Source organism: Panthera leo, chromosome C1, assembly GCF_018350215.1.
Source record: "Panthera leo isolate Ple1 chromosome C1, P.leo_Ple1_pat1.1, whole genome shotgun sequence".
Classification (NCBI taxonomy): Eukaryota; Metazoa; Chordata; class Mammalia; order Carnivora; family Felidae; genus Panthera; species Panthera leo.
The window spans coordinates 9,100,973-9,120,272 of NC_056686.1; the positions used below are offsets into that span (position 1 = coordinate 9,100,973).

The following is a 19,300-nucleotide window of genomic DNA, read 5'->3' on the forward strand; positions in this document are numbered from 1 at the left end:
CCTCGCAGATGGTTATCAAGGCACTCATCTCGCCACTAACCACCAGCCGAGGACATCTCCACTGCCCCATGCTGCCTTCTTTGAGATGCCACATGATGGTCTCTCTTCTGAGTAGGAATAGCTATAGACCTGAACAAATAAGGAATCAACTTGGAGTCGTAAATTCAGATGCCTACAGGGACTGTGGCAGCGAAGTATTAAGTGAAGCGGTATGGTGGGGACCATTGCACGCGGGGCGTGCCCGCTTCGTCTGAGGGGGCAGCCTCGGCTCAGCTCCAGCCCGTTGCTGTCATAGGGTAATGTGAACCCAGTGTTGCCGGAGCTTCAGATTTTTAAAGTGAAGCCGGAAATCTGGATTTTTATGTGGAATCTCCTGGTTTTGAAATGTTGGCAACTGATTTGAGTTGTTTTCTTTAAAAACCTTGTGGGCCTAACAAAACACATGTGTGGGCCTCATGTGATGCAGTCTGCCAACACACAACTTCTAAAATAGACATATAGGTAACGAGACAGTATAGTCTGGTCGACGCCAGATCATACTTGGTAGGGCGAGGGTGACTGCTTCAGTCCCGCGGCGAGCCGGGCGTGAGCCGTTGGGAGCGTGCTGGGCAGGACCAGAGTCGCGGCGATTGTTTGCCGCCGTGGCGAGAACAGCGCGGTGTGCCCTTTCCAACGGACTCTCCTGTCTGCTTGATTGGCTTTAATTTCATGTTTCCCAGGAGACTGGAGATACTTACAATTCGCATGCGAGTGGGGGGAAAATCCATGGGAAAACCACTATCTTGCTAATATCCCCAAGTATCCACTTGACTTATGTGACCCTTTGGAATGGGTTTGTTTGATAAAGTGTATATTCCCCCAGAGCACCTGGCACTCGCCCAACAAACCAATGTTAAGCATTTCCTGAGAGTGAAGGACTTCTTGTTTTTTAAATTCATCTTCCTTAGAAACACAGACACCTAACTATTCCTTTCAGATTGCTCCCAGCAGAGAACTTTCCCCCAGACTGCCAAATGCAATATGGCTTCTTACAGCTGAAGTAGCTCCAGACCCCCAGTCACATGGCCTCCGTGCCTGCGTGTATGCTCCACGACGAGCTGGGAACCGGTTAAGCTGAATGTTTCGTTCGGCACCGTTCTGAGGATCCGCTGGAAGGCGTTTTCAAACGATTGTTAAAGAAGTTGAGCGGAGCGGCCCTGTCCTGAGGTGGGGGGGGGGGGGGGTGGGCACCGTGATGGGGGCACATCCGTGTCTCAGGCAGGGTGTCGGGGAATTGGGGCTTCAGAGTTAAATTCTCAGCCTGTGGGAGTCACCGTTTTACTGTGTCTCGAGTTCTCCTGGTGGAGTCGGGGGCTCATAAAATAATGTCATTTATTCAGAGAGTTTCCTAACAGAGTAATATCCCCTCATTGGTAGCTCTTGGGAAGAGCGATATGCTCTTGGAGATGAATATGTACTGCTTAAAGTATGTACTTAGGGAACGGAGTGCTGTCCCAGAATGGGAATCACAAGAGTCTGACTAAAAGCTAACCATGTCTTTGGTATTGAAGGAATAATTATCTTGATTCTCTTGACTCCAGGCCAGGAGTGAGGCTGTCAGAAATCTCACGGGGAAGCCTCTTCAGGTTTACGCTGAGGGTACATTATTGCCAGATATAGTGTCTGTTGAGAAGGGCTCGGAGCAGTTTCCCATCTGCTGTCTCGATTGGATTCCTTTCTCCGTGATGGGAGAAGGGGGAGATAATAGTTCCATTTCACAAGTGCACACACATTCCTCCCTTCCACCCCCCTCCCCATTATAGTCCCAAGTGTGTGTGTTAGAGGGTAGCGGAGTAATATCGAAAACGCCAGGTAGTTTATATGTACTTTGGTTTTTTTAAAGATCAAAAGAAGCCAGGAGCCTTTAAAAGGTTTCACGAGGTGGCCTCCAGCATGCAGTCCGTTTCCCATTTAGAGCGTTGGGGTATTACAAAAGAAGGGCTTTAATTGAGCAATCTAGTTTGGAAGAAAACCCACATTTTAATGGTCAGAGAGCAAGAGGGTGGGGGCGAGGGGGAATTTCAAACAAAGACACTATTTAAAAAGCCTAAAACTGTCTTCTCAAAGGCTTGAAATAATTTGTTGGGAAACTTCAGACCCTTTACTTTTTTCCTCCCCTCCCTAAATAAAAACCAGATTTGTTAAAAGGAAAAAAGATCCAGTATTGTTAATTGTATTTCAGAAAGTGCCAGAGAGGGAAATATCCCTGTAGTTTTAAACACTGTCCCGGGAGGGAAATGGGCAAATACCCTGCTTCACATAAACAGTCTCTATGTACCATAAATAAACCTTTAAAGAATGAATTCCAGACAGTTTTGTTTAGTGCAGGATAAACTAAGAAAGGGAAGGACGTGGGCCAGGGACTGGCTTGTGATCCGAGACCTTATGGCATATGGACAGGTATTTCTTCTTTCGACTCTGTAAAGTTTCTGGAAGACTTCAGCGGTTTTCGTCTGGAGGAGGTAGGAATGGACAGTTTCCTAGTTTTATTAGGAACTTCTGCGCACACGTTGCTTTCTGCAGAATCCGTTTTATAACAGGAAACTGTCTGCTCCTTAAGTAAATAAGCATCAGCTTTGTATACTACTGTACTTGATTCGTCGGTCGCTGCGGGAAAGAGCCCTGTTTGGCTTTCCCTCTCGTCTCTTTTACTTTGACCGGAACAACCTGAAGGTGGCAGGATAATTCATACCAAAGGCTGCATCTCTCCGCTTTGTCCAATGTGGGAGGCCCCGAGGCAGTAAATGACGAGGTGAAGAGTTTTACCAAAGGGCCAGATATTTCCTTGGTTCAGACAAAGCACATTAGCCATTCAGAAAGGGGATGGTGTCTCTCGTGAGGGTTTCGACAACTTGGTGGAGGTTTCAAAGTCTTTGCTACTCCGAATGGTACCTCTTCTTCAGTATTTGGTTACGATGAGGAAGTTGGGGTAAAAAAGCTTTTGCCTTAAGCCTTTGTTTGGATCTCATTTCCTCTTCTCTGAGACGAAAGTAACGTTCAGGGTTGTATTGGCAAAACAAACTGCCGAACCGATGTCCCCACCTTTCCGGCAGATTTATTGTGGGGCTCTAAGCAAAGCCATTAAGCCCGCTGGGCCTCAGTTTCTCTGTCACCAGCACGTGGATGGGTGAAGCACGCGTGAATGAACAGCAGAAAGTTTTTCAAGAGAAACAGCATAATCCTCCATTCTGATCTTCATGCTTTCCACCTACCAGGTGGTTACTTTTGTGCCAATGAGCACGTGCAAGTCGAAAATCTCCTAATAACTAACTGCACGAGTTTGGGTCATCTACTTAACATTTCTCCGGCTTTATTTATTTAAAAAAATGAGAGGGTTAGGCTGAATTAACCTAAGAGCGCTCTTAATCTCTAAAAAGTTTTGTTCTCACGTTATTTAGTAGGAGGTTTCTCGTGACTTCCCGAGGCCCCAGATCGGGGGGCCTTTTTTCCGACCTCGTGTCTGCAGGGTCCTCTGCCGTATTCGGGATCGCGGGCCTCCCCATTCCTTTCTGGTTCTCCTCTTATCTTCTGTTTGTTTCTTTGTCTTCGTCACAGCTTTCTTTTCCTCTACTTCTGACCCCTCTGTTGAAGGGCCATCCTTTTCCTCTGAGAACCAATCTTTTCTGCCGTTTATCACTTTGCCCATTTTTTAAATCCCATTACTGGTCTTTAATCACCTGTAATTGTAGAAGCTCTTCATGTAAGTTTTGTCTTTGATGTAAGTTGCGAGGTTTTTTTCCTTCATTTTTTCATTTGTCTTTTTGCTTTACTTTTGATGTGTATATGGGTTCTTTTTTAATCCTATAAAAGCTTTTGATTTTTATGTTGTCAAATCCACCAGTCTTTGACCTTTTTGAATATATGTTTGGAGTCCCAAAAAAGTTTCCCCATTCTATGGTTTTAAGCAATTTCTTCTGTATTTTCTTCAGTTACATGATTTCATTTCAATTAAACATGCTCTTGTCCCAAAAGAATCTAAGGCAGCCTCTGAAAATACATGCTAAAAGATGAAAAAATAAAGGAGAAAATAGAAGGTTCATTAAATTACACATGAGGTTTTACTGTAAAGACATTTAATTTAGTGGGGCAATATATAGATGTTTTAGTAAGTGCTGTTAGACCAACTAGATAGCCATATGGAAAAATAGAAAATCAGATGGATTATTTACACTGTATATAAGGAAAGATTCAATGTGGATCAGAGAGTTACTAACATTATTAGCATGAAGAAGTGTTTTCAGGGGTGCCTGGGTGGCTCAGTCGGTTGAGCGTCTGGCTTCGGCTCAGGTCATGATCTCACAGTTTGTGGGTTCGAGCCCCACATCAGGCTCTGTGCGACAGCTCAGAGCCTGGAGGCTGCTCCGGATCCTGTGTCTCCCTCTCTCTCTGCTCCTCCCCCGCTCATGCTCGGTCTCTCTCTCTCTCTCTCTCTCCTTCCAAAAAAAAAAAAAAAAAAATTTAAAAAAGTGTTTTCACATTCAAAGAAGAAGAGTATTTCGCATACTCTCTAAAATCCTTGCAATATCAATCTTGTTAAAGTTTTTTTTTTTTTTTTAATGTTTACTTATTTTGAAAGAAAGGGAGAGTGAGCAGGGGAGGAGCAGAGAGTGGGAGGGAGAGAATTCCAAGCAGACTCCATGCTGTCAGCACAGAGCCTGACATGGGGCTCAGTCTCATGAACCGTGAGATCACGATCTGAGCCGAAATCAAGAGTCGGATGCTTAACTGACTGAGCCACCCAGGAGACCCACCTCCCCAATCTTGTTAAAATAAAAGTATGGTGGGGCACCTGGGTGGTTCATTCAGTTGAGCGCCCGACTCTTGATTTCAGCTCAGGTTATGATCCTAGGGTCGTGGGATTGAGCCCTGCATCAGGCTCCATGCTGGGCATGAAGCCTGCTTGAAACTCTCTCTCTCTCTCTCTCTCTCTCTCTCTCTCTCTCTCCACCCCCCCCCCTTTCCCTGTTCACTCTCTCTCTCAAATAAAAAATAAATAAAAATATGTAATTGGAAAAGAGACCAAATCTGGAAATTGTTAACTGGCTTATAGCAAACCAAGATTAGCCAAGAATTACAAGAAAAACTCGATAGAAAAAAAAAAACCCAAAAGTCTGCTTGAAGGTAATGGAAAGCTACCAAGATATCTAGGACTTGAGAGTCCAAGATTTATGTGAGGAAGGAAACTTGATAAGTGAGCCCACCATTTACTCTGCCTTTACTCTTGAGATAGTCCGAATGTGTAACTGGTATGTGTTAAAAGGCAGAGAAGTCAAGCAGAAAGCAGCTGCCAAAAGGCAGAGAGTCTGAGTAAGGCTTTTGGTGGTCTCATGGGACTGACATAGCAAACATTAGATAGATACTAAGCTGGTAACTGATGCGCTAGTATCTTAGAGAGAAGGGACAGGCAGAATAGAGACCCTGGTGGTCTGAGCTGCTGTATGTCTTGAGGCAGGTGCCAGTCTCTAGGTAACCTAGTCTGAGAGAAGCCGGGCAAAAAGTAACAGTTGAGAGGTGGGAAAACTAAGTAGACCTTTTAGCAGTTTTCTGGTGCTAGGGAGAGTAAAAGACGAGGAACAGAATTGGTTGTCAGTTGAGACAACTGGCCTGAAACTATCCCAGGCCTTAGAAAGACTGAAATAGACCAAGAGTTACAAAGACTGAAATCCAGCCTTGAGAAAGCCCAAATCTTGATTGGATGAAGCCTCTTTAACCGCCTACTAGAAACTAAAGACTCATGCAAAGTCTGTGAAAGTTTTAATTAAAAAAATTTTTTTTTTTTTTTACATTTTATTTATTTTTGAGAGAGAGACAGAGTACAAGCAGGGGAGGGGCAGAGAGAGAGGGAGACACAGAATCTGAAACAGGCTCCAGGCTCTGAGCTGTCAGCGCAGAGCCCAACACCGGGCTCAAACTCACAAACTGTGAGATCATGACCTGAGCCGAAGCTGGACGCACCACCCAGGTGCCCCGAGAGTTTTCATTTTAAAAACAGACACTAGAAGCAGACCCACAGGTAAACCAGACGTTGGCATTATCAAACACACAATATTAAAGAGTAACCATATCTGTGTCTGAGAAGTTTACTAGAAAACTATAATTTATGTTTTGAAAATAAATAAAGGAAAATTATAGACTAGAATTTTTTTCATGAACATGGAAGAAATCTGAACAAAATATTAACAAAGCAAATACAGCAATGAATAAGAAAAAATATAACTAAATTGGGTTTATTCCAGGAATGTAAGTGTGGTTTAACATTTTTAAATAAATCATGTAATTTACCACATTGACAAAATAAAAGAAGAAAAAATATTATCTCAATAGTTGCACGAAAGCCTTTTGACAGAATTCAACATCTATTTATGATAAGAACTCAGCAAGCAAAAAATAGAAGGGAACTGCCGGAATCTGATAAAGTATATGTATAAAAAAGCTACAGCAAACATACTCAATGGTGAGATACTGAAAGCAGGGAAGGTGCTCATTATCCCTACTCTTCAGTGTCTTACTGGAGATTGTAGCCAGTGCAATAAGTCTAGAAAGATTAAAGAAGAAATAAAAGGCATAAGAACTGGACAGGAAAATGAAAATTTTATTATTTGCAGAGAGCATAAATATGTACCTAGAAAATCTAAAAGAATGCGCAGAGAAGTTGTTAACTGAATGGATAATTTAGGAAGGTCACTGGAGATGGTGTACAATGTCAGCAACGATTATAGAGGGAAGGAAAATTTTGAAGGATGTAATTTATAGCATTGTTAAGAAAACATCAAATACAGTATCATTATTTATTGCTGTGTAACCAGCCACCCCAAAACTTAGTGGTTTAAAACAGTCATTTTATTCACAATTCTGTGGGCTGGACTCTGTTGAATGCTGGCTTCTGCTGGACTGACCTGTGGTTACTCATCTGGCAGTCAGCTGAGACTGACTCGTATACGATGACCTTACTTATGTGTTAGGTGTTGGCTGTCAACAGAACCTCCTTCCACATGGTCTCTCTTCTTCACGTGGTGGAAGTATCAAAAGGGCAGAGCAGAAACTCCCAAGATCTCTTGAAGCCTGGGCTCAGAGGTCACACAGTGTTACCTCTGCTGCATCTTGTTGACTGAAGCAACTTACAAGGTCAGTGCAGATGAAGTCGTCTCTGCTACTGTTACAAGATGTAAAGAATATATGGCCTTTTTTTTTTTTTTTAACGTTTATTTATTTTTGAGACAGAGAGAGACAGAGCGTGAACAGGGGAGGGGCAGAGAGAGAGGGAGACACAGAATCTGAAACAGGCTCCAGGCTCTGAGCTGTCAGCACAGAGCCCGACGCGGGGCTCGAACTCACGGACCGCGAGATCGTGACCTGAGCCGAAGTCGGACGCTTAACCGACTGAGCCACCCAGGCGCCCCATATGGCCATTTTTAAAGTAATCTCTATACCCAGTGTGGGACTAGAACTTACAACCCTGAGATCAAGAGTTATGTACGCTCTACCAACTGAGCCAGCCAGGTGCCCCTGGCCATTTTTAATCTATCACAGATACCTAGGAGTAAATCCAGCAAAGGTTATATGCAAGACCTCTGTATGGAAAACAATGGAATGTTATTAAGAGAAAAGTGAACTAAATAGATAAGGGGACATACCACATTAATACACTGGAAGACTCCATACTGTGAAGCTGTCTTTTCTTCTCAAATTGATCTATAGATTCAGTAAGATCTGAATGAAAAATTTAACAACTTTTTATGGCAGATTGACAAGCCGATTCTAAAATTTGGAAATGAAAAGTGCAAAGAATAACCAAGGTGATCCTAAAAACAAAGTTGGAGAGCGTATACTCTCAGATTTCAAAACTCATTACAAAAGTATAGTAATTAAGACAGGGTGGTATTGGCAGAAGGCAGGACAAAATGAAACAGAATTGAGAAACAGATACGTAAATATGGCTAGTCAACGTGTGACAAAGTTTACACGGTACTGCAGTAGGAGAGAGGGTGATCATTTCAGTAAATATTACTTAGGCAAGTAGATATCCATCTGGAAAAAAATGGATCTTGATTTCTGCTTCACACCATATAAAAAAAAAAATCAAGTCCAAGTAGATTATAGATGTAAATGTGAAAATTAAGCAATAAAATTTTTTTAGGTACACACAGGGAATATCTTTATGACCTTGGTGTAGGTAATAATTTCTTACTGAGGAAACAGAAAACCCTTACCATAAAGGAAAAGATTGGCACATTGGATTTCATTAAAAAAGAATATCTGGGGGCACCTGGGTGGCTCAGTAGGTTAAGCGGCTGACTTCGACTCGGGTCATGATTTCGCGGTCCGTGATTCGAGCCCCGCGTTGGGCTCTGTGCTGACAGCTCAGAGCCTGGAGCCTGTTTCAGATTCTGTGTCTCCCTCTCTCTGACCCACCCCTGTTCGTGCTCTGTCTCTCTCTGTCTCAAAAATAAATAAACGTTAAAAAAAATTAAAAAAAAATATCTGATCATCAAAGAACACCTTTCAAAGAATAATAAGTCACAGAATGGGAAAAGAAAATTGTAATACATCTATTCACCAGGGACTTCTATACCGAATGTATAAGAAAAACTCCTACAAAGCAATAAGAAAAAAACAGACAGCCCACTACAAAAATGAGCAAAAGACTTGAGTAGGCACTTCACAAAAAAGGATATCCAGATGGCCAATATGTGTGTTAAAAGGTGCATTCTTCAACAGGAAAATGGAAATTAAAGCCACACTGAGAGGGGTGCGTGGGTGGCTCAGTGGGTTAAGTGTCTGACTTTGGCTTAGGTCATGACCTCATGGTGTCATGAGTTCGAGCCCCACGTTGGGCTCTGTGCTGGTAACTTGGAGACTTGTTGGGATTCTCTCTCTCCCTCTCTCTGCCCCTCCCTCACTCACACTGTGTCTGTCTCTCTCAAGTAAGTAAGTAATATAAAACTAAAAAAACAAAAAACAAAAACACACTGACATACCGTTACACACCCATCAGAATATTTGTCTTTTAAAAGGCTGTCTATACCAAGTGTCAATGAGGGTGTAGAATAACAGGAAATTTCATAGGCTGCTGAAGGGAGTATAAACCAGTTCAGCTGCTGGGGACAGCTGTTTGACAGTGCTGTATATACTAGGGTTGAATGTGTATATTCTTTGTGACACAGCAGCTCTACTCCCAGGTATGTATTCAAGAAAAATGCATACAAATGTGCTCCCAAAGACGTGTCCATGAATGTTCATAGCAGCATTGTTCATAATAGCAAAAATTTGAAACAGCACAACTGTTCATCAACAGCAGTGGTTTAATAAATTGTGTTTTATTTATATATTGGCATGCTGTGTAACAATGAAAATTAAGCAACTGCAGCTGTATATAACAACCTAGTGACTCTCACAAACTTAACGATGACTATAAGAAGCCACCGTATGAAGCCAAGAATGTTCATTTCGATGTGATATATGTTACTTTGGGTGACATGTATGTTTTTTGTCCTAATATTTTACTTTTATAATTACAGGGAAAATCCTTATTTATAAATATCAAAACCTTGACTCTCATTGGAAAATTGATATGACTTGTAGTTTTCACAGAATCCAAAATTATAGTGCCCTGGAAGGCCATCAAATGGCTAAAGTATGTCATTTCCTTTCTTCCCTAACTAGGCCTTAAAAAGCACGTTGGGATTTCCACTGATTCGGTTTGAGGATGCTGTGATTAATCTGGATCCATTTACTCGGGTACATCCCTATGAGACCAAGGAGTTCATCATCAATGATATCCTCAAACATTTCCAGGAGGTGAGCTTTGGAGAAATACTTAGCGGCTGGAGCACAAGCAGAATGTTTGTTTTGGTTGTTTGGGAATTTTGGTTACTAAGACATTACTGTCGAGAACCCAGTTAAACATTTGCTGTTAGGGGTCAGGTCACAGCCCGCGAAGCCCATACACATCATGAAAATCCTCAAACAGTGTATTTGATTTACAAGCTGTTGGTCTTGTCCCTCAGAGAACTGATCTCGGGGGCTTCCACTGGATTCGTAACAACTCTTAAGGGTTTAATTGATGCTTTAATGGTGACACAAAATATTGTGACCTCTCTATTTACTGGACATGGAGCAACTTTTGACAACCACATCAGTGTCCTTGGAGCCTGTGAGATCCTGCCCTAGCGTTGAACTTCAATTTTTCTTTTTATCAAGTTGGACATTTTCTGTTTTGTATTTATTATCCAGATTCTTCGATAGATAGGTCAAGATCATATCAAATTTATTAACTGTCTAAGTTAAAATTCTATTCCTGCTCCCTTTTCTCCCTTCTCCCTCCCGTGTCCCTCCTTTCCTTCTTGGCTTCCTTCCTCAACTTTCCTAATTGGTGATGTTTCCACTAAACTGCAAGGAGAGTGACAGAGCAGATATCACTGGAACCTGGACGCAGAAAGTAGGCTGCTGGCTAGATCTGAAACATGCCTTCTTTATGCACCACCCCCTGCCGATGATAGGGGGCGCTACCAATATACTCTCCTCCCTCATTTTCCTTCTAAAACTCTCCCTGCTGCTGCTGAGTTCCCTATTTGTAGAAACATCAGAATGTGATGTATATACTAACACATGTTTGTAAAGAGTCTTTCCTGTTTCAGAGCATTTATTTATTCTTCGGAATAGCTTTGAGGCGCATTTCTGAGTACCGGAAGTAATCTCTGGGATACATGCGTTGGAAGAGCTTAGGTGGAGTTCATGAAAGCCTAGGAACTTGCAGTTGATGAGAATTCGGAGGTCATTGTGGTGTTGATGAGAATGGGGGACAAGACAGATTTCTAACCTTTTTGCTTGGGACACTCTACCTGCAAGTACCAACAGGTGCTGGGTTTCATCTTCTCTTTCTGCTCCATTTGACAGGAACTCCTCAGCCAGGCAGCTCGGATCCTGGGATCAGTGGACTTTCTCGGCAATCCCATGGGGCTTTTGAATGATGTTTCCGAAGGGGTTACTGGACTGATCAAGTATGGAAATGTCGGGGGCCTTATCAGAAATGTCACACATGGCGTATCAAACTCTGCTGCCAAGGTAAGGAATTAAAGGTGAAATTCTATCGTCATTAACCTCATGGGGTCTCTGCGTTACCGTGATTCCTGCCATCGCTGATAAGCTGTGAGAAGTTACGGCCTTTGCTTCGTTACCTGCCTCCCCTGCCTCCCCTCCTCTCTGATGACCGGGCCCCAGCTCCGCTGAGCCGTCTACAGTATCTCATCTTCTGTCCATCACCACTGCCTTCCCGGGCTCCGGTTGTCTCTTCCCTGGGCCACTGCACTGGCCGCCTGACCCCCTGGACTCCACCACAGCCTGCACGGTGCCACCAGAATGAACTTGCTTTTTAAAGCAGAGGATTTGAGGGGCGCCTGGGTTGCTCAGTCACTTAAGTGTTGGACTCTTTCTTGGTTTTGGCTCAGCTCATGATCTCACGGTTCGTGAGATCAAGCTCCATGTCGGGCTCTGTGCTGGCAACAGGGAGCCTGCCTGGGATTCTCTCTCCCCCCCTCTCTCTGCCCCTCCTCTGCTTGTGTGCTCATATTCTCTCTCTCTCTCTCTCTCTCTCTCTCTCTCTCAAAATAAATAAACTTAAAAATTAAAACATAGGATTTGATGAGGTACCTGGATGGCTCAGTCACTTAAGTGACCTTCGGCTCAGGCCATGATCTCACTGTTTGTGAGTTCGAGTCCTGCGTCGGGCTCTGTGCTGACAGCTCGGAGCCTGGAGCCTGTTTCAGATTCTGTGTCTCCCTCTCTCTCTGCCCCTCCCCCGTTCATGCTCTGTCTCTCTGTCTCTCAAAACCTTATAAATAAATGTTAAAAAAAAGTTTTTTAAGAACAACAACAAAAATAGAATTTGATGGTGCAGTTCTCCTGCCTAAAATCTACCAGTTATTTCCCATAGGTTGCAGGATAAAGTCCAAACTAAAACAGGCTTCTAGAGCAGCAGAAGGAAGCACAGTGGTGTAATCCTCTTGCATCCTTCTGTCTGGTTGACTTGTTCACCGGCTCCTTGTTTAGGGGGTGTTTTGTTATTCCGCAATTTATTCTTTGGCAGGAGCTGATTTTACGTGTGAAGGTGGGAAAGGGGAAGGTAGTTGGAGGGGAACTGCTGTTTGACAACATGTGGAAGGCCTCTGCTTCCCTCCCTTTCGTGTCAACCCACAGACTGTCCTCCTAGAGACTGACCTTTTCCTGAAGGAATCAGGTCTGAGAAAGCACCTGTGCTCTCAGCTTGTTTCCGGTAGAAAGTGTGTTGTAGTGAAATCGCAGGTGCACCTGTGCCGTGGGCCACGAGGACATAAAGCTGGCTTTAGCATAATGAGGCTTTAATGTTGCCACACAGGAGGCTGTCTTGAAGGGCAGATGAGAAAGTGAGTTGAACAACACTTTGTACTGCACGGTGATCTTGGTAACAGGGTGAGAGCTGGGAATTTATTCCTGTTTTCTAAATGCTTTTCTAGAGATGATAGTTCTTTATTCAGATCAGTGTCCAGTATGGTAGTTCTACTAAACAGGTTCTGTTTGGCTTGTGGTTCAAGATAGTGCTGTTACTTTTATAGCAAGGGTGACAGAGAGGCAGGAGAGACGTTGTTGTTGTTTTTTTTTTAATGTTTATTTTGAGAGGGAGAGAGAGAGGGTGAACAGGGAATGGGGGTGTGCAGAAAAAGGGAGGGAGGGAGGGAGGGAGGGAGAGAGAGAGAGAGAGAGAGAAAGAGAAAGAATCCCAAGCAGGCTCTGTGCCATCAGTGCAGAACCCGATGCAGGGCTCGATCTCACGTGCTGTGAGATCATGACCTGAGCTGAAATCAAGAGTCGATGCGTAACCGACTGAGCCACCCAGGCACCCTGGAGGAGAGACTTTCTTTTCTTTTCTTTTTTTTTTTTCCAATATATGAAATTTATTGTCAAATTGGTTTCCATACAACACCCAGTGCTCATCCCAAAAGGTGCCCTCCTCAATACCCATCACCCACTGTCCCCTCCCTCCCACCCCCCATCAACCCTCAGTTTGTTCTCAGTTTTTAAGAGTCTCTTATGCTTTGGCTCTCTCCTACTCTAACCTCTTTTTTTTTTCCCCTTCCTCTCCTCCATGGGTTTCTGTTAAGTTTCTCAGGATCCACATAAGAGTGAAAACATATGGTATCTGTCTTTCTCTGTATGGCGTATTTCACTTAGCATCACACTCTCCAGTTCCATCCATGTTGCTACAAAGGGCCAGATTTCATTCTTTCTCATTGCCACGTAGTACTCCGTTGTGTATATAAACCACAATTTCTTTCTAAATCATGGTTGGGAAACAGACTCAGGTTTAGAGTCTGAATGATCACGCCCACTTCTGCCTTGAATCGTTTCTCACTGGGACCTTGGACCGCCCCCCCCCCCCCCCCCCCCCCGCCGGCGACACGAAGCATCACAGTGGTGGTGTGGATTGCCCTGCGTTCTTTTAGCTACTCAACGTGGTATAAACAGATGCACTTAAATATTCACTTGTAAATGACCAGCTACAAGGTTTTATTTAATTTGATGAAATTCTAATTAACCTAGAAAGCCTCCTTGGTTTTATGATTACTTTCTTTGTTTTTGTACCCCTGGGCTCTGTTTTAATTTGAAAAAGAAATGCACTTTTGGTTTATTGTGAGGCCTTCCTCAACTGGAACCGAAGCTACCTACTTCACAGGCTCACTGTAAGGATAAAATGAGATAGGATGTTATGAAAACTTTGAAAAATATAGACTGGACAAGAGAAGTGGGTCCTCACTTTGACTCTTACATTTGCATTAACGTAAAATATTTAGACGTTAGCCACCAGGGAACCATTAACGCCCCCGAAATGAAAGCCAAAGTGTTCCAGTCTACAGAGGAGGAGGGTCTCAGGCACAAAGAGTGGGAGAATCAGACTCCATCTGGGCCAGTTTGGCAGGGATGAACCCTCTGTAGTTAACGTGCGTGACAATGAAGAAGTTGGAAACTTGCCTGTGGCCTCCGCACACAGGTGAGACGTTGTATGGGTTTCTCCAGAGTATCTGTGTAACGTCCTGGTGAGCGGGGCTGGCCCTTTTTTTTTCCTTTTCTTTTCTTTTTAATGTTTGTTTTTGGAAAGAGAGGCAGAGAGAGGGGGAGACAGGGGATCCGAAGTGGGCTCTGCACGGACAGCAGAGAGCCGGATGTGGGGCTCAGACTCTCAAACCGTGAGATCGTGACCTGAGCCGGAGTCGGAAACTTAACCGACTGAGCCACCCAGGTGCACTGGGTGGGCCCTTTCTTTATTCTCCCTCATTTGTGGAAGTCTCATTTGTTCCTTCGTTCTTCTGCTTCCCCTGGAAAACTGTCTTTGAAGCCTGCAAGTCCGCATGAGAATATAACTTATGCAGAAAGGGCAGGATGCTCCTTAGCGCAGCCCCCACCCCCAAGTCTGTATGAAGCCCCAGGTGGCAGTGATCGTGCATTTTATTGGATATCATGCTTTATATTGTCATCAGACTTGCATAAGGGGACTGCCTTCCGGGACCCAAGGCCTCTTGGATGGGAACCCTGCTCCCCATGTGGTTGGGGTCCTTCGTGTATTTCCCTTGCGTTTAGTAAGCTAATCAGTGTTGGCGTCACAGGCTGCTACTCAGAGGAATTGCTGTGTACATTTATATTGATACCAAGAATGCGGACTGTGTTATAAAAATTATACCTAAGATGAGAAAACAAAGAAAGTTGACATTACCATTTCTTGTTGGAAACGGTGGCTCCCAAAGCCAGGTCTGTCAACTGAATACCCACTCAGATCATCTTTGATTCTGTTTGCATGTAGTTTGGCTAAAGATCTCCATTTTCTTGAAGTTTTGTGGGTTGAAATCAGACCTTTCATGTTGCTTTGGGGGAATGTTTTGTTTGCTTTTGTGTGTACACGAGAGGAGTTTAAGGAAGTGCAAATGACCACAATAATCAACTGTTGGCCTGTGGGAAGTATGCCTTTAAAGAGTGCCCGAGTCCTCATGATTAAAGGGGTCAGAGGACAGAACTGCACCTCACCACACTCACCAGCCAGCACCACTTGGCTGCAGAGACCAAAGGGCTATAGCCTTGGTGCATTGCGCTTTGAGTGGAGCGGAGAAGCTCCGTAAACCTCTTGAAAATAGTTAGAAATATTGTATATATGTGTATTTTTCTGGAGCAAGGATCTAAAGTTTTTATTGGGTTGTCAGAGAGGCTTATGCCTCCCCAAAGATCATGCAGTATTATTTGCAGACACAGGGAGGTGCATTGAAGGGGAGCGTAGGGCTGGCAGTTGGGATACCTGGGTTCTAGCCCTACACCTGCCTTTAAGTAATCTTTTTCTCTGTTAACCTTGAGGTCTTTTTTTTTTCAAACCTACGAAAAGATGATGGTAATTCCCTTCATCCTGCTGACCTGAGGAGCAAAAGAGATAAAGTATATGAAAACCAAATGAGAAGTTAAAAGGTAATTCATTCTGGGGGCACCTGGGTGGCTCAGTCGGTTAAGCATCTGACTTTGGCTCAGGTCATGATCTCACAGTTCACAAGTTCAAGCCCTGCATCGGGCTCTGTGCTGACAGCTCAGAGCCTAGAGCCTCCTTGGGATTCTGTGTCTCCCTCTCTCTCTGCCCCTCCCCCTGCTTATACTCTGTCTCTCTCGTGCGCTCTCTCTCAAAAATAAATAAAACATTAAGAAATTTTTTTAAAAAAGGGAATTCATTCTGTCCCATAAGAAGGTGATAGATCCACAGGTCTTACTTGTCTCTGGACAGATGCTGTGAATTATTCACAGCACATTTTTTATTTCAGGTTCATCATATCTACTTCTGGAGTATTCTTCATTACAGTTTTAGCTGTTACTTAATTTATTTAATTTATTTTTAGTCTCAAGGAAATGCAGCTGGGAAGTAATCTGTGCCCTTTACTCCCTTTATTTCTCTTAGCCTTTACTTCTCATTGTCAGCCCCAGAAACCGGCTTATGGATTCCAAATCTAAGGTGATAGGACTTAAGGACTGGCCGCCAAGCCGTGAGCATGTGTCCCTTGACTCCCTTGCCTGGATTTTGGCAAAAGTACTCTACCTCTTTGAGTAGAACTTCAAAGATCTGAACCCCTTCGAAGGCCATGACAAGAGGATCGCTCGTAGAGTCCTTTCTTGGAATATGGTCTTTAAAGCAAAGTACAGCATTTCAAATTCTAAGGTTATGTCAGAGGAACAGGTTTCTTTCTGCAGCATGAGCTGCAAAAAGCATATACTTTTATCTGGTTAGGTGTCACATGAATATCTGTAAGACCTTCTCCTTCAAAGCCAGAGAATTGAAGAGATACCCATTGAATAAATTCTCTCTCTTATATAGACTCAGATTTTTTCATGTCTGTGATTATTGTGTAATATTTTCATATACTTAACAGGAAAATGACATAATTATTCTAAAACAATAAAGTGTTTTTTGAACTGAGAAAAGCTCAGATGTCAACCAGAGAGTGAACGATCCCTTCTCTTTCCTGCCCCCGTAGAAGCTCAGTGTTTGCTCTAGACAGCTGTCACTCAGTCTACCCTCAGGAAGCCGGCAGCACCTTGGTCTCTTCCAGCGAAGGGCAGGGGCGCTTCTGATCAGCACTAATGGAACCCCTGCTCCATTCTGTCTTGCTTTCCATCCTTTGGCTGGTGTCTTTATCAAGGCAGTATGGGATGCTTTTAATCATGGGTACCTTTTTGATCCCAGGCATCTTTTTTTGGTTTTAATTTCTATTTTGAGAGAGAGAACGAGAGGGAGAGCAGGCAGGGGGAGGGCCAGAGGGGGAGGGAGGGAGGGAGGGAGGGAGGGAGGGAGGGAGGGAGAGAGAGAGAGAGAGAGAGAGAATCCCAAGCAGGCTGCACACCCAGCGAGGAGCCCAACGTAGGGCTCCATCTCAGGACCATGACATCATGACCTCAGCCAAAATCAAGAGTAGGATGCTTAGCTGACTGAGCCACCCAGGTACCCCTGATCCCAGGCATCTTTTGACTTAGGTTTATGAATGTAAATATTTTAATAATTTTCTCTGTTTTTAACTGAGGGTATCTTCATCAAAATCATTAGATACTAGAATTCAAGGTTCATGACTCACTAGATGTTAATTTTGCTGACAACCTTTGCATTTGTATGGTAAGCTCATTTCTTTCTCTTTTGCTTTATGGCATTTGTTTCTACCAAGCCCAAATTTCCCAGGTCAAATCCTACACATCTAAATTTTTGTCAAGGAAATGGGAGTTTTCTGTTGGTTTTTGGTAAATATGTTTTATTCTGCGTCATTTTTGTCATTGTTTTATTGTTTTAAATCGGTTTGGTTTGTTATGAATTGGATAAAGACCTAATAGTTTTACGTTATTTCTTGGTGCGAACAGCTTTAGCAGGGAAAAGATAGAGGAATAAGGTTGAAACACCCTGCTTCGTTATGGAACACTTACTAATTTATAGGCATTTATTGACCACCTTCTGTTTGCCAGGCCTCGGGATAGAACTCTTACATACATTGTCTTCATGTTAATCTCCACCCTTCAAATCAGGAAATGAGTCCTAGAGTGTGAAATAATTTTTTCAAGGTTACACAACTAAAAATGACAGGGATGGGTTTGAAACCAAGTCCAGCTATTTTGAGAGGCCTTGGTTTTTTTTCCCTACGCGATGTTTTTTTTCCCTTTGTGTGCGTACGGCTTTCTTCCAGGCCCTATAGAGAATATAAAGCATTAGTTACTGCTACCTTCCCACCAGAAGCTTATTATCTGACTTCATTTTGTTGACTGGTAAGATGACTGCCATCATGTCATCTGTGTCACAAAGCAGGCCCTCGGGAAATGGTGGTGGTCGCGGTCACTGTTGTGGCAGATTGATTGGTCATGACCATCACCATCCTTTTATGGGCAGTGGGTGGGAAGAACCTTGGTGATGGCAAACAAGGTCTCACTCGTGTGCTACCGTGTGATCGAATAACCTAGTCAGTACATCGGCTGGGCAGCATGAGCCTCATCATGTGATGAAGAAACTGAGGCCCAGAGGGGTCGGGTGACTTGCCCACGGTCAGTCAGGTAACTCTATAGAGCTAAGACCTGCTCTCCTGCACTGGCTACTCAGCTCACATTTTTAGTTACACTTTCGAGATACCGCTAGTTGTTTGATTTGCTCTAGTCGTGCCTCTCTGCATTAAAAAAATAATCGTCAGTAAAAGCAACAGGAATAACAAAAACAAATAAGAAGCCCTGCCCGGGCCTAGAATGAACTTTGATAGCTTTCAGGAAAACTGTCTGAAGATAAATCTAAGCCAGTGACAGAAGAAGAAGAAAGAGAGAGATTGATCTGTTTCGATGGTTCAGTGGGAGACCTAGCTAGGACTGTCGGTAACGTTTCGTTCCAGTCCTTTGGTCTCTGCTTGGGGTACTGCAGGCGGAGGAGCCGCTTGCCTCCCAGGAGAACCTTTCACTGGCCTGTTGTGTCCAGGAGGCCAGATCTGGGGCATAGCGATGATCCCAGGGGACCTGCACACGGAGATTCTCAGCCCGCCCCTTCCATGAGCCAGTCTCCTGTCGTATATACTGTGACTTTGTTGAGGGTAGAGGGGTCCATCTGCCTTTTGTTTAAGAAACAGCATTTGTTTGTGTTTGCTTTGTGGGCAGTGTATTTGTAAGGGCCAAACAAGACTGAGAACACTGTTTATTCAAGGCAAAAGTTTTATCTGTGCACAAAAGAATGTATTGAATGCCTGCCTGCATGGCTTCTGAAGGGGAAAAGGCAATTTATGACTTGTACCTGTTTTTGTCATTATGTATGACTGCTTCATTTTATAGTTGAGCCGATTATCCTCGTAATAGCTTTTCCATGTACCTATAAGCAAGTAATAGATGAATGCCTTCTTATAAGTATTGGGGTTTCAGTGCATTTAAGTTGGCATGCAACTTTAGGTTAAGTGAAATTCAATTCAGACAGTGCTCTGTCCCTTAGAGAATGTAGGGTTTGCTATTTTCAAAAAGACTTTGATCTCAATAAGTCACCCAAGGGATTTCTTTTCCAGCAAAGAGGAGGTGTCTTCAAGTTGTTGTATATGGAGAAATGACTCAAATTCTTGGCAACCGAGTTTTTGTTTTATTTTCCTCTGATAACCTGGAATGCTAACATGATTTCCTTAGTCTGAGCTCTTTTTGGTTAGAGGAAAATTTTGATGCCAAATGACCCATCCGTGACCTATCCCAACTTGGTCAAATCTCAAAT

At 43.5% G+C, this 19,300-nt stretch overlaps 1 protein-coding gene across 8 annotated transcripts in view; it reads left to right on the forward strand.

Annotated features, from left to right (window-relative positions):
• VPS13D (vacuolar protein sorting 13 homolog D) overlaps positions 1-19,300 on the forward strand; it is a 266,928-nt gene that overhangs the window by 158,534 nt on the left and 89,094 nt on the right. For all 8 annotated transcript variants that reach the window (XM_042954200.1, XM_042954201.1, XM_042954202.1 and 5 more), the window contains 2 exons: positions 9,703-9,837; positions 10,936-11,103. In XM_042954200.1, the coding sequence (XP_042810134.1) occupies positions 9,703-9,837; positions 10,936-11,103 (303 nt within the window). The remainder of the gene's footprint in view (positions 1-9,702; positions 9,838-10,935; positions 11,104-19,300) is intronic.